This window comes from Amia ocellicauda, chromosome 5 (genome assembly GCF_036373705.1).
Source record: "Amia ocellicauda isolate fAmiCal2 chromosome 5, fAmiCal2.hap1, whole genome shotgun sequence".
In the NCBI taxonomy this organism is placed as follows: domain Eukaryota; kingdom Metazoa; phylum Chordata; class Actinopteri; order Amiiformes; family Amiidae; genus Amia; species Amia ocellicauda.
In genome coordinates, this window is record NC_089854.1 from 38,433,512 (window position 1) to 38,452,521 (window position 19,010).

Below are 19,010 nucleotides of genomic sequence, written 5' to 3' on the forward strand. Positions count from 1 at the left end.
ATGTATGTGATGTGTTTTTTTAAAGTAATACTTCTATGATAAAGATGCCCTGATCACTTCAGAGTTTGTAGTTTTTATTTCTGTTCTTTGAAGGGGTTGTGCATTTGTCACAGCACATGCAGACCTCTACCCATTCTCTGTCAAGTATGTTTTTCAATCTCGCCAGTAATCATTCAGTAACACTTTACAAAACACTCCACTGACACCTAATCTGTGTTTTTGCTAAAAATGTTTATTGGTATACAAGTAAATTATGAAGACACCTGTCCTTGTCAAAATCAGTATTCACTACAGATTCCAGTGTTTCAGACCTCTGTCCTTATGCTAGTATAGCATATACACACACACACACACACGTATATATATAAAACAAAACATTTTCATCTATTCTGTACAAAATACGTTACAATGATCCTTCATTTAATACTAAATATTTATTTTGAATATGATTGTTTATTTTTGTTGTGGTATTCTCTTAATATTTTAAATACAAACTGTTAGATTACAAAAATCTGAATCTTTTTTTTTCTATATATAATGTCTTCTCCGTACAATACTGTGGATTGCGGCTTCAGGAGTTTTAAATGTCTTTTACGTGCAAGTAGTCCGAACACATGGGGTGCAATAAAGGAGAAATGGACCGGTCTCCACGGTGTTCCCTGGCGTGTTTGGTCAGATTTCCAAAGCGTGACATGCACGTGTACAGAAGTGGACACGTGACGTTTGGAAATGCACACCCTTTGAGATTCCAGCTTTAGTCACAGGCACATGCAAAGCTAGAGGCCTGGGGCAAGCCAAGCCAGAAGGCCAACTCGAGGCAGACGTCAGCAGATAGTCTCTAAGGCACAAGCTACTCCGTTATTGTATATCGATCGTCTAGATTAAGAAAGAAGGCAGCATCCCTTCTACGGTAAATCTGTGATGTGAAGGGTAGAGTAGAAACCCCATGCTTTACAGTCCATTGGAAATCTAACTCGACACTTTGCAGAGGGAACACATCACTTCTGCAGCATAGTGCAATAAAAAAGCAGTGAGATGCAAACCACTCCCTGGGCCCATGCAATGCTGCTTAGTATTTCTGTGTCTACTTAGTGTCTTTTTTCCCAGTGTAACAAATAGGCACACACACAAACCTAAACCTAAACCTAAAAACATATGTTTAAGGTCTATTAATATTGTTGTTGATGGCTTACTAAAATCCCCTGTGTTGCTTACACAAGAAGTCCTCATCACTGTGTTCAAGATGTGTGGCCAAGGTTTTTGACGTGGACAGTAATGATACAATGTGCACAGATATGTTAGATTGAAGAAAATGGTATCTGGAAATACATACACAGAAGTAAATGCTGCTTTCATGTAAAAATGCATTTTCTATCAAATATATTCCAAAAAACATCACCTGAAAAACATTTAAAATAGGGAGAGGGAAGGTATGCTATTGTTCAGAAAGTCTGTGATGTCATGTGTGAATTGCATCTTCTTGCCAAACACCTCAGAGCAGTATGATGCATCACATATACTGGCGTCTGTAACAGTGCTGTAAGTGTTGGCATTCGTTTTGTTTGAGGATGCGATGCAAGAGAGATCAAGTTCATCCAGTCACACTAATCATCACCTTCTTCGAGTTTCGTCGTCCCGTATTGTGGCGACAGCAGAGGATGCGGTGGAGAAATATTGAAGTCGGAGAAGAAAAATAATAAAGAAAACGAAAGAGAATCTTATTGAAATATTTCCAAGAATGTCTACATCGGATTCTCTAATGGACAAATGAATGCCAAACAAAAGTGTGATGAAGTCTATTCTGCACACCTACAACCGTGCCCCCGATCACACTGCTTTACAGGTGGGTGTCTTCTTCCTCATCGTGGTCGTCCTTAATGAGATTGTCGATGGGGACTATCCAGCTGTCGTTGAATTCCCCGTTTATGTGGGTCTTCTTCTCCTGCATCTCGGGCTGAATCTCCATCACCTCCAGGGTGGGGTTGTCATGATAGCCATTTTCCACTGTGTGCAGCTCTTCAGTCAGTTGCTGCTGCACAGACCAGGAAAGAGTATGCATACATTACGGTGCATTACAAAAACCCACTAGTATGCGGGGAGGGGAGACATATGACACGTATTTATGTGTTTTTGTTAACATTTCACTTTCAAGTTATGGAGTTTCAGTCAGTGGTGTATTCTATCTGAACATGGTTATAAACTTCTTCATATATATTTTCTTTTCTTTAGTTACAAAAACGTACAGCTTTCCCAGACACAGTATTGAAAGGGTTGTACTTCATGTTGGTGACAAGTGAAATAAAATGACTTGATTGAAAATAACATAAATACACCTGTACTACTACATTTAAAAGCAAATCCGTGCTCACCTGATTCTTTCGGTAGGATTTCCGTTGGCAGAGAATATACATAATGAATCCAACGATTATGATTAGGAGTCCGCCGCAAGACGCAAGAATAGCGATCAGTGTCAGGTCCTGTTGCTGTTTCTGTTTCTCTTCATTCCTCTATGGAGACAGTCACAGAACATTAGCACGATGGATCTCAGCCTATTCTGCACACACACACAATCCTGTCATGTAGAAAAAGAATTAACCCTGTATCTTTGTGTTGAAATGTGTTTGTGTTACATGCTCAATGCGTTATAATGTCGATTACTGTACAACAGGTTAATGAATATAAACTCCCTCTGGGAATGTGTGGGAAAGAAAAGTGTGATATACAGAGAGGCAGCTATATACAGAAAGTTTACAATTGAGGGGGGGATCAGAGTTAGGAAATGTAATCTAAACTCAAACCATTAATGTTCTGTTAGTAGTGAAAGAAATGCAAATAAAATACTCTGAACACAAAGTGAGCAGTCCTTTTAACCTTTTGCACTTGCTGGCTGATCTTTTCCAGGTGACTTTGGCTGACTGCAGTGACAAAAACAGACAGAAAAAAGCTTAATGACACATTAAGTTAGAATCATTATTAGTAAAAGTAATTATTTATCATTGTGAATAAAAAATAAAAGAGGAGAAAACCCACCTCTAATGTCCCCAGACAAAAACTGTAGTGTCCCATTTACTTTTGTAACGTTCATGATGCAATTCACTTCAAAGGTACATTGTTTCTTCAGCTCCTTACACACTTCAATAGCATGTTCTTTATCATTGTCTTTCTAGACAGAAAAAGAAGAAATGCACAACCTGAAGTAGTATACGCCTAAAAGTGATGTCACAGGGACAAAGGAAACAATGAGATCTCTTCAAGAACTGGACAATACATTAACAGTTGACCTCCAAAACACCATGAAACAAACAAACAATGTTTCATTAATAAGGAATTTGAGTGATTAGTATTAATGTATTTTGTAATGCATTACCCACTTTGCAGATCTTTAACATACCAAAGACAGGTAAAAACTCCTTCCAAGAAATTGAAATACAACATATCCTGTGGCTACACTTGTTTTTAGGAAATATCCTATCTGAACGCAGCAGGTTTCAAATTATCAATCTCCCCCAGTGGGATGTGATAAAAGGAAAAAAACAGTTACAGTTTTTGTTTTTTTTTTCCATGGAAGCATATTTTCCACTAACTGAGCGTGGGATCATTTTAAAAACATGGTTCCCTCTTTTCCTGTTCCTATAACTGACTAAAACAACATAAAAATAAGTGTTAAAAGTAAAGTGAGCAACAACTCAAATTCAGTCCTGGGAAAGAAAACAACGCCCAAAACACCCTATATATAGTATCACTACACTAAAATTCAATATACTGTATATGTGCAATTATATAAAAAAGAGTTTGATTAACATAAAACAACAAGGAGGGTGGGGATTCCCAATAACTATTATTAATATTTATATAAATGTGCTCTTACCAGTTCACAGTCTTTGGAGAGCTGTTGGGGCAACAAAAGCAAAATGGGTTACACAGATATAGTTCAATTAAAATCCCCATGGCAACACTGTAATATCCATTCTTTCCAAGATAATTAATGTATTATGCTCCAGCAGAGTCTAGAAAAATCTCATAAATACAGGGAGAAATTAAAGAGACAGTAGACTTTGGGTAATCCTTTCTCCCCCAGTAGACAGCATAGGCAGAGTGTAGATCCTCACATAAGCAGAGAGCTTTGGCATGACTGACACAGTTTAGAAAAGCTCAGTCATGCAACTTATAGGGCCTAATCACAGAATAAGTGCAACAATGAGACAATCTGGATCAAGTGGCCAGTGCCTTGAAAGGTTGATAGCAAGGCAAATGCACCAGTGAGACAAATATCTACCAATGTTTGCACTCATTTACTAAAGATAATCCAATCACCAATCATTTCATTGCTGACAGAAGTTTTTTACTACAGGATGATAGATTTGCAGCATATCATAGCTATTCTAACTAACGTTAGAATTCACATTCTATTGCATGTATTTCCTTGACCTAACTTTGAAAGCTGCAAGTAAAAATGTGTAATCCTGGAGTGTTAACTGTCACTGAATCAATGCTGTATATACACAGGTGGTTCAAATGATGATCTCACTGGGAAATTGTACTCAAATACAACTGTGAAAGGAAGACTGCAAAAAAAAAAAAAAAGAAGCATTGGGCATACTTTCATCACAAAAAACTTAAACCATCTTAATTAATCAGCAAACTTACCATTACTCCGGGGAGGGGAAGAACTTTCCATGTCTTTTCAATAATTGTGATAGTGGTAGATTCACACTTCCCAGAAGTAGGGTGTGATGATATTTCTGTATTTTTTGTTTCAGTAGACTGCCTGCCAGAAGTTGTTTTTGGTGAAGGGTGTGAAACTGTCGGTTTAGCATAATTAACATTACCATTATTAATATTAATATTAGTAGTACTGGGATTAGTATTACCAGTACTAGGATAATTAGTAGTAGAACTATGATTATTGATAACAATATTAGGCTTAGTAGTAGTAGTACTAGGATTACTTGTAGTATTACTAGGATTAGTAGTAGTAGTACTAGGATTAGTAGTAGTAGTACTAGGATTAGTAGTAGTAGTACTAGGATTAGTTATAGTAGTACTAGGATTAGTAATAGTAGTACTAGGATTAGTAATAGTAGTAGTAGCTGCAGTTTTAACAGCAGTAGCTACAACAGCTTGACCTTGAGCCAAAGAGGTTGACTGTGAAGTCTCTGTCTTTCGATCAGTTGAATTTGGATTGGGAGTTGTTGCTGTCAGGACAAAAAAAGTAGGAAACATGGTTTTACTACCAGTTCAGTTTACAGTTTTACATCACATATCATCACTGCACAAATATAACACCTTGCAACACAGAATACACCCATGAAAGCTGCATTTGGTGTTGGTGTGTTTAATCTTGGGTTTTCTTCTTCAAGTTTTCCATAGCAGATGGAGGCGATATGACTGCATCATCAAAGGATCAGCCCTGGTGGCTAGAGTGCACTCTCTTCTCCTGCTGCATTAGTATTTCCATATCAGTTTTAGAGGTTTTTAATCCTTACTCTAGAGTAGGGGTTCCCAATGTCTGGTGATGGAGGGCCAATTTCAGGGTTGCATGGGATGCGGGGACCGCAGTAGAAAATGAATCACCAATGAAAACAAAATATGTCCCAAATCATACCTTTTTTATTTCCTATACATTTCTGTTAGGGAACATTTATGAACTTTAATTGTTGTTTTATTATTTTTCCCTAAATTACATGTGCAATTCGTAACAGAAAATGTACAGAAAGTGTAAAAATATAGTTCAGAAAAGGGGTGGTTGAAGGTTGGCTTTGGGGGGCCGCACCAAACATCCTCAAGGGCTGCATTTGGCCCCCGGGCCGCACTTTGGGAACCCCTGCTCTATGTAAGAGCTACATGCTATGGCAAAACCTAGGTGCACCTCTGCTTTCATCCAACAGAGGGCACTATAACAACAATGCCTTGCTACTTGTGTCTGCTTTAGCCTAAGTATTTTATTTTAACCGAATGAAAAACACAGATCCAGAATGTGTAAAGAGAAAACAAACAATCAAGAAAGAAACTAAGGATTACAAAAAACAACAACATATAAAACATATTATTAATAGTATAATCTCGGATAACTTGATAGCTGTATGGCAGTTTACATAAGAAATGTATGCAATCCAGTGGAGTAGATCTAAAGGATTATTGGTAACACTTTAGAATAATGGGCATCAATTTTTAATTAATGTCTGATTCCCACAGGAGTGACGTATAAATGCCTCCTGAACTTCTGCTGAGTTCTGATGTTGATCACATGTATAAACCCTGACCTTAAACCTAGCCCTGACCCTCACCTTGTTATACATGTGATTAACAGCTTAACTTGGATGAAGTGCATGAGGCATGGATGTGTTATTCCTGTAGTATTCATACATCAATTAATTAACAATATCATTATGGTATAGTGTGACAAAAATATTATGTAATCAATAATTGGCTAATTATAAACTGAAAGGTATTACAATTTAGGCATTATATCTAATTGATGTGTTTTCATGGAACCCTTACCTCCAGAATTACATCATAGAAATAAACAAAATAGAAATAATAAGCAAAATTATGTTTTTGTGTTTGTTTTGTTTATTAAATAACATGTATTTATTAAACTGAATTGAGTTATGAGATTATGAAAATTCTCCCATGGATTTTGCCTTAATCATAGTGTGAATATACTGGTGAAACTTAAAAAATAGAACATATTAAGGAGCTACTTACAAGGAGTTACTGGTGTAGGATTGTCCTTTGCTTTACTGGTGGCTGTAGCTGTATTTGAAGCCAGTGTTGTACCCTGTAGTTGTGGTTTTGCTGTACTGGATTGGCCTTCCCTTGTAGATGCAAATGTACTTTCTGCAGTATTGTTGGTGGTGGATTCAGCAGAAATGCTGCTTATAGTTACTGTAGGTGTCTTCGTTGAAAACTGCATTAAGGTATTTGGTGATGCTGAAATGTTTTTTGTAGTAGATGCAGGTGCTGTTGTGGCAGTTCCAGCTGTTATAATTGAATTTTCAGTATCATCTGCACAAACATAGAGCACCCAAACCCCTGTAAAACATAAATGACACAAATCTAAATCTCAGGTAAGTTATATATATATATATATATAAATTAGAAAACAATCATTGAACACAGAACTTCTATTTAAAATACAAACCTGGCATGGGCTAATATCATGTCTTGATAATGAGTATCAAGCTGTACAGTGAGCTAGATGCCACAACAATCAGTCTCATTGTGGAAATGTTCTCTTTCTGATCTGAACCAGAATGGGACACTTCTTTGAAGTACGAGAAAGCGTTGGATTTCTCCTCCAACTGGTAAAGGCACAAAGGTGTTTCAACAATATTGTCATCACTTTTTATTGGAAAGTAAAGATCAAAGGCTTACAGAACAACAACCAGTGTGACTGATACACACAAAACACTTGAAAAAGACTCCACTGTCTTGTAAAAGAGCAATGTAGAAAATGCAGTCACCTGAAGAGGACATACAGCTGCCATGTGTTTTTCTTTTTTTCTTCAAACCCGAAATAGCAACTTTTTATTGTGTTCAATAAAAACATAATGCACAGATCAATGTATTTGAGAAAAGGGAGGGTGGGCCTGTATTGTAAGAAATGCCCAACAGCATCATCTTTCTGGAGTCTCTTATGGCTGCTAGTCTATAGGTAACCAGAGCTAAACTGTAGTCTTTGGAGAAGCGAGAGTGTGGGAGAACATGAACTTCCTGCCATAGACCATCAGTCACATTCCTGCTGGAGAGATGGGGTGCATTGGGCGCCACATTTATACTCTAACTCAGTCCAAAAGTAAGGAAAATCTTTTGATAAAATTAGAGAACAATTGTGCAATCTCTCTTTAATTATAGAGCTGTAACAGTGGTAATCCTCCCACCTAAAATATAACAGGGTTCCTCCAAGGAACAGGGGCTATGCATCTAATTATAGTTCACAGGATGTCTGAAATAATAACGTAGGAAGTGATGTCAAACACACCCATTCCGACTACGTTAATAAACTAAATAGTAACAATGCTGGCAAGAACTCCTAACTGGTCTTAAATGGTCCCCTGAGTTTTAGAACAATGTCTTACTCAAACCAAATGTATATTCACAAAAGAAGCATTAAGTTGTTTTCAAACAAAAGAAGATGTCAAAAATAATCGCTCTGAAGGTCTGAGTCTGCCTTGTCTTTTCAAAGCTTCATGCACTGAGGAGTGAAAGACTGACTGACTGCTGCCACTAATGGTATACTTGTTAGCAATCACACCCTCCATTTGAAACAATGCCATTTGGAGATTAATTTATGTCCTCAGGGGACCACTGGGACCTTGTTGCACATGTTATGGGAAGGCCCTGATGTGCTCATGTTCTGGAATTAGGTCGCCTCAAACTTGTCCACTGTTCTTGACAAAGACAGTGTGGCTGATTATGGCTTCAGACAAGAAGAGGTTATGAATTTGTAGAGCCAAAGCACTTTTTAATGTGCATTTTGGCTTAAAGGACACCCCCTCTGGTTATCACCATATACTAAGGCATGTACAAATGCTTTTCACGTAACTTTTCTTCCCTGCTGTGCTGAAATCATAACATTTTTTCTTGTTCTTTTTTCATTTGAAATCAATGTTTTCAACCATATTTATTTTGAGTGTTTTGTCAAATACAAAATGCTCAAGTTAGTATTTTTAATACAAAATATGAATTACTTACAAAATAGTCTTGAAAATACAAATGACAAAACTACAAAAATGTAATGAAAACACATACTTCAAATACATGTATTTTGACACTTCCCATCCGTAGGTACATGCAAACTATTTCTATTTTCCCCAAATGGGATGTCACACTGATAAGTAGCTTGATAAACACCACCCAGCTGTGTTTACTTCCCCTTCAGATTATAGTGCCTAGAGCCATGAGAAAAGAAGAACAGAGCCAGGGAGGGACTCTTTTTATTTATTTTATTTAGTGCAAATGTCATTCTGGGTTGAATACCACAGGGAGGAAATAAGTGGGGGCCAGGGTACCCGTGACATTTCTTAAACCATTGTAGTAACTCTAGTGGCCAATTGGTCTTTTTTCAGCTTGCAGCATGTGTGTACTTTATGTACTTTTCCATAACTGAAAAAGGCAGGGCGGGACTGCTATTGGCTGTATATAGTCAAGCAATGTATCATTAATACCAGGAGTTCCTTGAGAGGAAATATAGACAGTATGCTTCTCCTATACTGGTCCATGTCAATCGTATTGGTTGCAGTACTATGCTGCCTATGATCCTCACAGTAGCTTTGCTTCTTTCATTTCGAGCATGAAGAGGAGAAAAATAAAACTGCTGTTCTCGATCTCGAAGTCAAACAAGGACAGAATGTCAGGCAGGGTAGATTGTTCCAAACTCCCACGACTCTCCATAAACTCTCCTTTCCAATTAAGCAGCTGGCAGAAAAAAAAGGTTATTCACGTTTGGGGGAAGAAGGTGGCAGAGAGTACAAACCCCACCGTCAGAAGGGCGACCTTTTATCCGTAAAACCCATAAAACATAAATTAATCAGAAAAAACAGTCAACATAATCATAGACTTTATTATGGGATAACATTAATCATAACTCTGCAACATGTATCACAATAATGTGTGTAAAATAAAAAAATGTAAAGGGTGAACTTAACTGCAAAATGGTGGAACTTAAGAGACCCTATTTTCTTTGTGTAAATCTATACCTGTGTTTGCTGTCCCGTCCTGTAATGACTGGATGAAATATAAAATGTAAGAATGTAAAATGTAATCTAGATTTTAGTTTGAGATGAACTGAAGCTGTGAGTCCCAGAAGACTCGACCTCTGTTGTGCATAAGCAGCGGGTCGGTCTAGGGAAGCTGCAAACAGATGATTCAAGCTGCATTCTAATCACAAGCTGTACACAGAGACGTTTTCATATTACAGGATCAAGGGCCTGAATCATAAGCAATCATTTAGGCACTTCCGTTATAAATGTGCTGAAAATTAATATCAATACATTTACAAAACGTCTGCATTTTCCCATTTTATTTTGAACCGATACTTTTATAGGCATAGTAATGATAAGTTTAAACATAGGTAGCTTGAATTTGTAAAACTTGTATTTTCATCCCCTATCTCTCCCAGCCTCTGTGATTTGGAACAAATTTACCCATGTAAACTTTTTTTTGTGCGAACTTCCCTATCAAACTCCAAGCCTAAACAAGAAGAGACCATCAGTCTGGTTTACAAATGCAATTTTAGATCATTAGTGATCAATCTGATACATCTAGGGATCAGAATCTTACAAGGTTAGGCAATGTTGATACTTTGTTACAAAACTAGAACATTAATTATTTTTAAATAAATCTGACGTAGCATTAGAATAACTAGAATAATTATAGGAATCCACATATCCTCTTCAATAAACATACCAAAGTAATTGTTTAATCCCAAACTAGGTGCCCTGAGTAAGCATGACAGAGTGGGTGGTATTTCAATGTCTTAGTATAAAACATATGGCCACTCATCTATTCATTTTTAAGTGCGTATTGTGTTCCTGCCTGGACGCACCCACGTCTTACATTCTTCCAGTCTTTGGCCTGTATTTAAACATTAATTAAAACTGTATACTCTGATGACTAACAGTGAGGGGACAGATTTATTAATGACCATTCGATTAAAAGAAAACAGATAAGATCTGGCGCCCCAGACAGACACTTGGTGCAAGATACCCTGTGCAATTAAAACACTGCTGTCTGCTCGGCAATCAAACAGGGACAGCTGGCACAGAGGCATTGTTTCAGAAGCGGTAGGGGTGGGGGGGATTTTGCTGATAAGCCCTGGCAATTGGGAGAAGACAAAAGAATGGAAAACATTACAGCTGTGTGTGTGATTTGTAACCTGCGCATTGAGAATCTCTTATCATCTCAATTCACATGTCTATTCACTCGTAGGCTTTTAGTAGCAACCTGTTTAACGTGACATTGCACCCTTCACTAATCACAGCTATTACTGTTGCTCTCTGGACAATGTGGCAAACATCTTCATAACCCTATGAGAGAAGCAGGGTCTCTGAACCCAAAACACACAGCAGACATTCACCTTCACCTTGCAGTTTAAATACTGAGCTGTTGTGTAGCGTGCCATGAAAGAGATTTCCCAATGAGTGCAGGTCTAAATTTCTAATACCAGCAAATATCCAGCACAGCGGGCTTTGGAAACTATTAAGTCTCCATAATTGTACAGATGTTCACACAAGGCATAGGGTAAACAACTACCATTTTAGACTGAAACGCTCTCCACACGCTATACTGTCAGGAAATCTCTCTGATTTAATACAGAATAGATTTTATTATTTCTGACATCAAATAAAATGAATAGCAAAATTTGTGATCAAATGTTAAATAAATAATACAAATGAAGAATTAACAGTACAAACATGTTATAGGCCTGCATTCATTATAATTATTGCTGTGTGGAAGTTATATATCATGTCAACTGAAGATATCTGTATTGTATCGTTTCCACCAGCAGATTTCCGTTATCTTTTAGATAACCCTTACTGACCCCTCAAATTACCGGGCCATCTGTTTTTTAACTGGTGGCAAAAGCCTGATTGATCGGGAGTTTACCAGCTTTATCTGCTGTCCGAATTCCACAGCTCGGGGCCCTGCAGTGCATCACAAACACCTGATTCTTGGAGTTAATTTGGAGAACGAAAATGCATTCTTCCTGTTGTGCATTTTCATTACTTTAAATGGCCACAGGTTAGACCATGCTGCACCTGACAAGAGACACTCAAACATTTTTTAGTAGGCTTGTATGTGAGAACAAGACTGTAGCTTTTTCATTTGGCTTGTCTAAATCAGTTATTCAGAGGCATTCATATTTAAATCTAATGCTATCTAATCTATCTCGGGGGGACGGGGGCACAGGGGGAATTAAATCAACAGCTAATCTGAAATTACGCGAAAAGATAATGAAGTAGTGTAACAGGAACCTGACTTTTAGGTTCTGGCATTTAGTTATATTATGGATTAATAAAACGAAATATGCATAAGACCTGGTGTCAGATTACATTTCTCTACTTTTTTATTTAAGGAGTTAATTCATTTTCATATGGAGCAGGATATAATCATGCTTCAGTAAAGGACCTACAAGTCTTGTTTTATTTCTTGGTTTCTTTTACATTTTTGTTATTTAATAAAATGTGCAGAGAGGTGTCACCTGACCATCTTCATTATATTCCTTCGAGAAGCAGACACTAACTCTTTGAAGTCTTCTGATACTGTAAACTTTTTTCTTTTTTTTATATATTGGAAACAATAAAGGTCAATTGTAATTAACCTTGTGTGTTAAAGCCAGTCTTCGCTCAGGGCCTTGTGGTTAGGTCCTGTTTATGCACAGCAGGAGTGAACTCAATCCTATTTTGTGTCAGGCTTGTTTGTACACAATTAAAGAAAGACACTGCCAAAGGGAGGGAATTCAATTGTGTGCTTTCCTGGGTATGTTGTAAAAATAACCCCTCACTCTGAGTTACTGAAGTCTCCTTTTTCAAAACCACAAAAAAAACCTGCACAGACCCTCAGATAGGGACATCTGTAAACATTACAATTACAGTTTAGTTTTGTAACCTTGATGCTTCTAAAAGTTTTAGCTTGGTCAGCGTAGCACTGGGATTTTACAGAATCACAAATGAGAGTTGAAAAGCCTGCTTAATATTTCCAGAATGATGAATGTGTGTGGTCTTTCCCTACTGATGTTACCAACAATCATTAAAGAACAAACTAACAAATAAACAAAAATAATGTAATAATCTTCGCTAAAACATTGTGTGAAAACAACTCAACGGGATTCATTTTAATGTGCGCCTTTAATAAATAAATTCATAAATGCATTCATACTTTAATTAATCAATTAATTTATAACTTTATTAAATAATGAGAGTAGGTGTCACGTGTGAAACAGCCCGCAGTCACAAACAATCCCAGTTAGATTGCAAGCTGGAAACAATGAACCCTTTTTTTTTTGCCAAGTGACTGCCAAAGTGGATAGTCTTTGAGCCAAGCCCCATGGTGTGACAAATCTCTTTAGTGGAGCGACGCATGGCATCTGAAGAACCTCCCTGGTGAGTGTCAGTGGGAAGGCACACCATTCAGGGGTTCATATGGAGAATTAATTCCACAGCCCCACCATAGATGGGCCCTTCTTTACACATCTGAGACCCTACAGTTGGAGATAAAGCCACTATTCAGGAATGCATGGGCGCCAAGTGTAAAACATTGTATTAAAAAGACAATGAGGGAAGGGGTGTTGAGCACGTCACATTGAAAGACAGTAATTCCTTTCAGTCGTTAGTCACATCAGGTAGGGCCTTGAAGGGCTATTTACAGTCAGGCCGAAGCGCCGCTAGATTCTTCTCTGAGGTCAGAAGCTGCAACTGGTGGTCCATTCACAAGCCTCCAACACACAGGTCCCTGTCTGGCAGTATACTACAGAAAACAAATATATGTCCAAGGAAGAAAGGCTACTGACATTGCTTTTAAATGCCCTTTTTTAAAATAAGATTGTAAGAGTGTCCCAGTCTTTTTTCTGGTTTATGTGTTTGTCTTAAAGGAGGGCCGACACGCTCTTAGTTTTTTGTGAAACTTGTTAAAATATCACTAAATCAAATATGTGGAAATTCAAAGTGCTGTTTAACTTGAAAATGTTCTCTATTGTCCGTTTATTTTCTCCGATTTAGTTCTGGGATGGGGCCTGCAGGTTTTTATTAAACTTCTTAGTGAATGTACCTATTAACCGCCTTGTTAATTCCTACAGGAAGGTGTGATTTCTTACATACACAGGTGACAATCCTTATGAAAGCTGTAGTCAATGAAGCTAAGTGAAGCCTGGAGAGATTGCCACTGATTCAATATAACGTATTGCTGGAAAAATATCAGAATTTTTTGGTGAAAAGAATGTGATGTATTAAGCAAAATTTATAATATTTGCACATTTAAACATCTGCAAAGGTTTTTTTTTACAATAATTATGGTTTTATTTTGTAAATACTTACAATTTTTCTAGTTTAATGTAAGATTGGATTTCAGGTATTTGCTGCTCTGTGGCACAGTGTTCAGCATAAGAATGACTTTGTTCTTATAGCTTACACTTCAGCTTAACATGCATTTGTCCCGTGCATAGCAAAGTTTTTAGCCATTCATTAAAACTTGCCACTGATGTTTTTTGCAGTGAAATATGTATATACTGTACATTACAATGTATATTATTGTAAATTATTATTATTAGATTCAATAATTTCAGAGAAGCAGCCTTAAAATCTTCAGGACTGGAGGCAATGTAGATATTTTGATAAGTAGGGAACATACATACAAACCCTGCATTGTAACACATTGTTACTCAAGAATACAGATTTACGGTCAATTACAGTTGTTTTATAATCTTACAAAAAGAACCAGAGGCTTTATCTGAAAAATAAAAGCAGGTATATTCCGAGCAAACCCACAAAAACACAAAATAACAAAATATATTAAATAGTCCTAGGTTGCAATTTAAATAATGAACATTATGATGTAAATAATGATGTTAAATGAACACTGTACAGCAATGTTTGCAGCATTAATAAATACGGTTAAATTAATAGCACACAGCCACAGCCCTACTCCTATATTGTTATTTTTGTGTTGTAAATCACTTCTAAATTCTTAAAGTTATACTTCAAACTAACTATACTTCACAAAAAGACCTGCCATTCTGATGTGGCACCCTTTCAAACAGCCCACAGAGAGAGTGTATATCCTTACTGTCTGGACACACAAGGAAATACTTGAGGAGCTCTATTAAATAGCTGGAAAAGGACACGCCACACCTTGTCTTATTACAGCATTGATAACGGAGGCCTTTCCTTTCTATTGTTCTCACTCTTTACACTGAAAGAGAAAAATAACATTTCAGTCCAATATCTTCCTATTGTTGTAATGTAATGTATTAAAAAAAAAAAAAACATAAATACTGCAATGCATATATATAGTGTGCAACAAATGTGTACACAGTACTATATTTCTTACTTTCTGGTAATCCTATGTAAATGTGAATATCGCTGAGAATTTTGTATTAATTTGGGGTTTAGTATTCAAAAGTCTCCCTTATTTTTTGTCATAAAGTGTTTGAACTAAGATGTTTCGCATCAAACTGGACTGTTATGGAAAACGGTCCATTTATGTTGCCTTTTCTTAGTATGTAATCCAGGGTCTGAAACTGTGATGCACTCCGAAATTGTAATATTGCTACCTTGTTTGATAATGGACCACAGACAGAATCTTGAATCCGAGTTAAACAAAGACAAACAAACAAACAATTGCATTAATCTGACCAAACAACTTCACAGAAATGTTAGCTTCTCCTATGCAAGTTATTTATTTTGCTCACTGTTGACTGCACTCTTTAAGTATATTTTTTCTGGCCACCTGACAGTTGAATCCCATCCTCTTTAATTGTTCTGGCAGAAAAGGTGCATACAAAGAAACACAAAGACATTGTTGCATTTTTTTAAACTTTACCAATGCAAGATTCTCAGAAGTGGACTGTTCTTTACAAATGTTTAATTCCATATTATAAAAGCTTATAAGAAACATGTAACAAGAGATTTAATAAAGATATATTGCTATTTATTATTATTATAATATTTATAAGCATACTTACAATTGTTACAATATATCACAGTATACATGGCACAGTAAACAATTGTTACATTTGAGTAGAATAGTGAAAGAAAGATCAACAAACATCTTGCAAAACCTGGCATTTATTTGCGACAGGTGCAACACGTCTTATTAAATTCAGAAGAATACTCCCCTGTCAACCATTTCTAGTTAAGCAGCTCTTGAACATAACCACCTCAGCAGTCCCAGGTCCCCCTCACATCACAGCACTGATGCGAACTGCCTCAGATCTTAAACACTCAAGTGGGCAGCTGCTCCCTGTCTCTTGGACACAGCACTCCCCCAAGCTGACCACTCTGCGATTTGCAGATAACTCCCAAGATCCTGGGACCAATTTGCTGTAAATGAGAAATTCCAGAATGTGCTGCTCTGCTGTATGTGTGCTTTTACAGACCCACTTATATCATTAAGTGCATGAACAGTTTTGTGTCTGTTTTTGTTTGTTTTAACAAATACCACCTGCATTTATACCCAGCATTAGGAACTTACAGTTGCTTTCAGGATACTTTGATGTATCATTTCATATTCTTTGTATATGCCAAACACTACAGGATATACTACAACTAAAGCAACAATACTAATAGTTTATATAGTTTATAATCTATGCATACAGGCCAAAGAAACACGTTGTGTTGTGCAAACACTTATTGGGAGGGCACTTCAGATGTAAAGTGTACCTTCAGATGATGTAATGCTCTGGTACAGTAGCACGTCTTAAATTCATCAATTCAGAGTTTACACCCCCATGCTGGATATTCATGGCAAGCCTGTGGGAAACTATCGACCAGACGAGTTGTGTGCAGAAGATTGCTTTACAGGTCATTGTATAGCCTATAGGAAACGTGTGTGTCTAGTATATCAGCAACTATTTGTTTTCCCCTTTATCAATCTAAAACCCGAGTCACTCACGTTGCATCGTTTCCAAGCACATTCGTGTCTTGAAAGATTTGAATTCCCCCAAACGTTTCGCCAACAATACTTCGCTTCATGTGTTAGAAAACGCAACACTTGCATCACTGAGCCCTGACGCTTTTAAAGCATTGCTGACCAAGACACGTTTTCCACGACTTCAGATCCCACACCACACCGAGTGGACACATAAAATCAACTTACCCATCAACGCAATCTCACTCAACACCCGTACGGTCCTCATGGTCTGTGCCTGTTTTCCACCCAGATGCCAGCACTGGTACAGGGACACACTTGTAGCTCAGTCCCCAGTTCAAACAGTGGCTGTTTTGCTGCTGCTGATGCTAGGGGGCTGCACGGTTATGCTTATCTCCTTGGATTTTGTTTGCGCCAAATGAGTTTGCTTCGAGGTTATTGTTTTTGCTGAAAGCCAGGAATGCTTTTGTTCCTGTTTTTTTCTCCCCCGGAGGATTTAGTGAAGGCTTTTCCAGGTTTCCTTGGCTGCGATGAATGTCAGCTGCCGTCTGTGGCTCTGTGGCTCTCTGGCTCCCGCTATTCATGTGGAGAGGGCAGATCTGCTGCTGGCTATAGAGCCTCTACAGTCATTGTGCTCACAAGGCAAGCTAGTGGCCAGGCGGGATGTGTGCTTTATAGAGCTAGGAGTTCAGCTGTTCCCTGTCCTGGCACTGCCCACAAGGACACAACTCCTCTGCAACTACCCCCCCCCCCCCCCTGCTTACACTGAAAAACACCTTTCTTCATTTGCACTACATTTTATTTCTATAGCCAAGTCATTTAAACAATTTTTTTTTTGCCTGCTCCTGCTAGTCCTCATGGGAGATGAACAATGGAAATTGTCTTTGACTTCATATAAAAACAATATGCTATATTAATAATACTATATACTATTACTAAAGCCAAAGGACATCACAGGAGGTGGTATAATTCACCCAGAAAGATGTTTGCCAGTATGACTTGAAAACAGCTCTCTCACGTCAGATTAACAGCACACTTGGACAGATGCCGATCCAGTCAGTAGAGCCACCTAATTTCATATGGTTTGGTTGGGGTGGCTGATGCTGCAATAGAAATATAACAGGTAGATCCAGGAGGCAATTCTGTCTAAGGTCGTTAATCCTCTATAAATGATCAGTAATGAAACATGCATAGTCGATATCATCTAGGAATATAAATCTCCTGCCACAACTGCAAGAAAGGGGCTAACCCTAACCCCAACCCTAACCTAAACATTCATTTTCTGTTAGTATAATTTTGATCTCCTATGTGTTGTGTTTTCTTGACTTGTTCAACAGTTTAATATGTTAATAGTTCAAACGTGATTCTTTACTTGTGCAAATTGATGTCATTTTTCAGTAAAGTTTGCCCCTGACAATCTCACATAGACGGCCAATGTCTCAAATGTGTCAGTGCCCACAATCCTTAAAGCCTTGTTGGTAAGTTATAGTTAGATAACTCACTACAATTCATTCAGAGGAATTTAAAGGGATTACACTGGTAATGCGTTGAAAAAATACTTTCGTACCAGAAAGCTGTTTAGTTTTATCTTGTCTCTTTCTTTTTGACTGAATTGGTATAATTATTCAGATCTAGAGGGTCAAATCTGCACACCTGTGGTTGTAAATGTCTAGACATCCAATTTATTGATCAGGCTATTGTTTAATTCACCAAAGCCATTAGAAAAGTATTTTACTTTTTACTGAGTTGCTGTACTTAAATAGTGGGTATCAACAGTGTAATGTGAAAGGGATATGGGATACTATGGGATACACTGTAAGAAGAAAAATAACAAAATAAATGTATATAGATTTAAGGCAGTGAAAAGGTTACATTTTAGCAGATTCATACAGTTGTAGAATAACAAATAACCTCTGTAAATATTATGTTTCAATGTGTATGTAATGCAACAATTTAAACGTATCAGGAATAGCACATTGATTTAGGAACAGCATTTATTGGTGAAAGGCTGGTAAGCAGGTATCTTTATAAAGAGGGGGAGGTTAGACACAGAAATATAAAAAGCATGTCAGTAACAGGTCTCTGTGTGTGAGAGGACCTGCCACAATAGCCACAGCAATCACTGTTTAATTTCAGCAGCTGGCCAAAGGAATTCCCTATGTATTTAAGAGATAAAGGCAGAAGACTTTCACATTCTTCTGCAATTTTTCTCTCCATTACCCCATCATTCTGTCATAACAGCAAAATATCAAAGTCTTTCTGTCTCCCTCAGCTTATTGACAGGTGCAAAATCATCATCATTTATTCTCCTCCACAAATGTTACTGAAACATAGATTTTCTGGGTGCTATTTAAGGCAGTGATAACATGTCATGCATTGATTCTTTGCCCTGTTAAACCTGCATGGGAAAAGAAAACAAGAAA

The 19,010-nt window shown here is 37.4% G+C and overlaps 1 protein-coding gene across 2 annotated transcripts; it reads right to left on the reverse strand.

Moving 5' to 3' along the window:
* Positions 1-212: 212 nt before the first annotated feature.
* On the reverse strand, positions 213-17,246 carry podxl (podocalyxin-like). 2 transcript variants are annotated; one of them, XM_066705128.1, is made up of 8 exons: positions 16,816-17,246; positions 6,709-7,035; positions 4,648-5,195; positions 3,869-3,889; positions 3,031-3,163; positions 2,872-2,915; positions 2,370-2,507; positions 213-2,029 (listed from the first exon to the last, which is right to left on the reverse strand). In XM_066705128.1, the coding sequence occupies exons 1-8, from the start codon at positions 16,853-16,855 to the stop codon at positions 1,838-1,840; spliced, it is 1,443 nt and encodes a 480-aa protein (XP_066561225.1). In that variant the 5' UTR covers positions 16,856-17,246; the 3' UTR covers positions 213-1,837. The 2 variants fall into 2 exon arrangements, with proteins under 2 accessions (XP_066561225.1, XP_066561224.1); XM_066705127.1 differs by having other exon boundaries at positions 213-2,032; positions 16,816-17,244.
* Between the last annotated feature and the right edge of the window lie 1,764 nt (positions 17,247-19,010).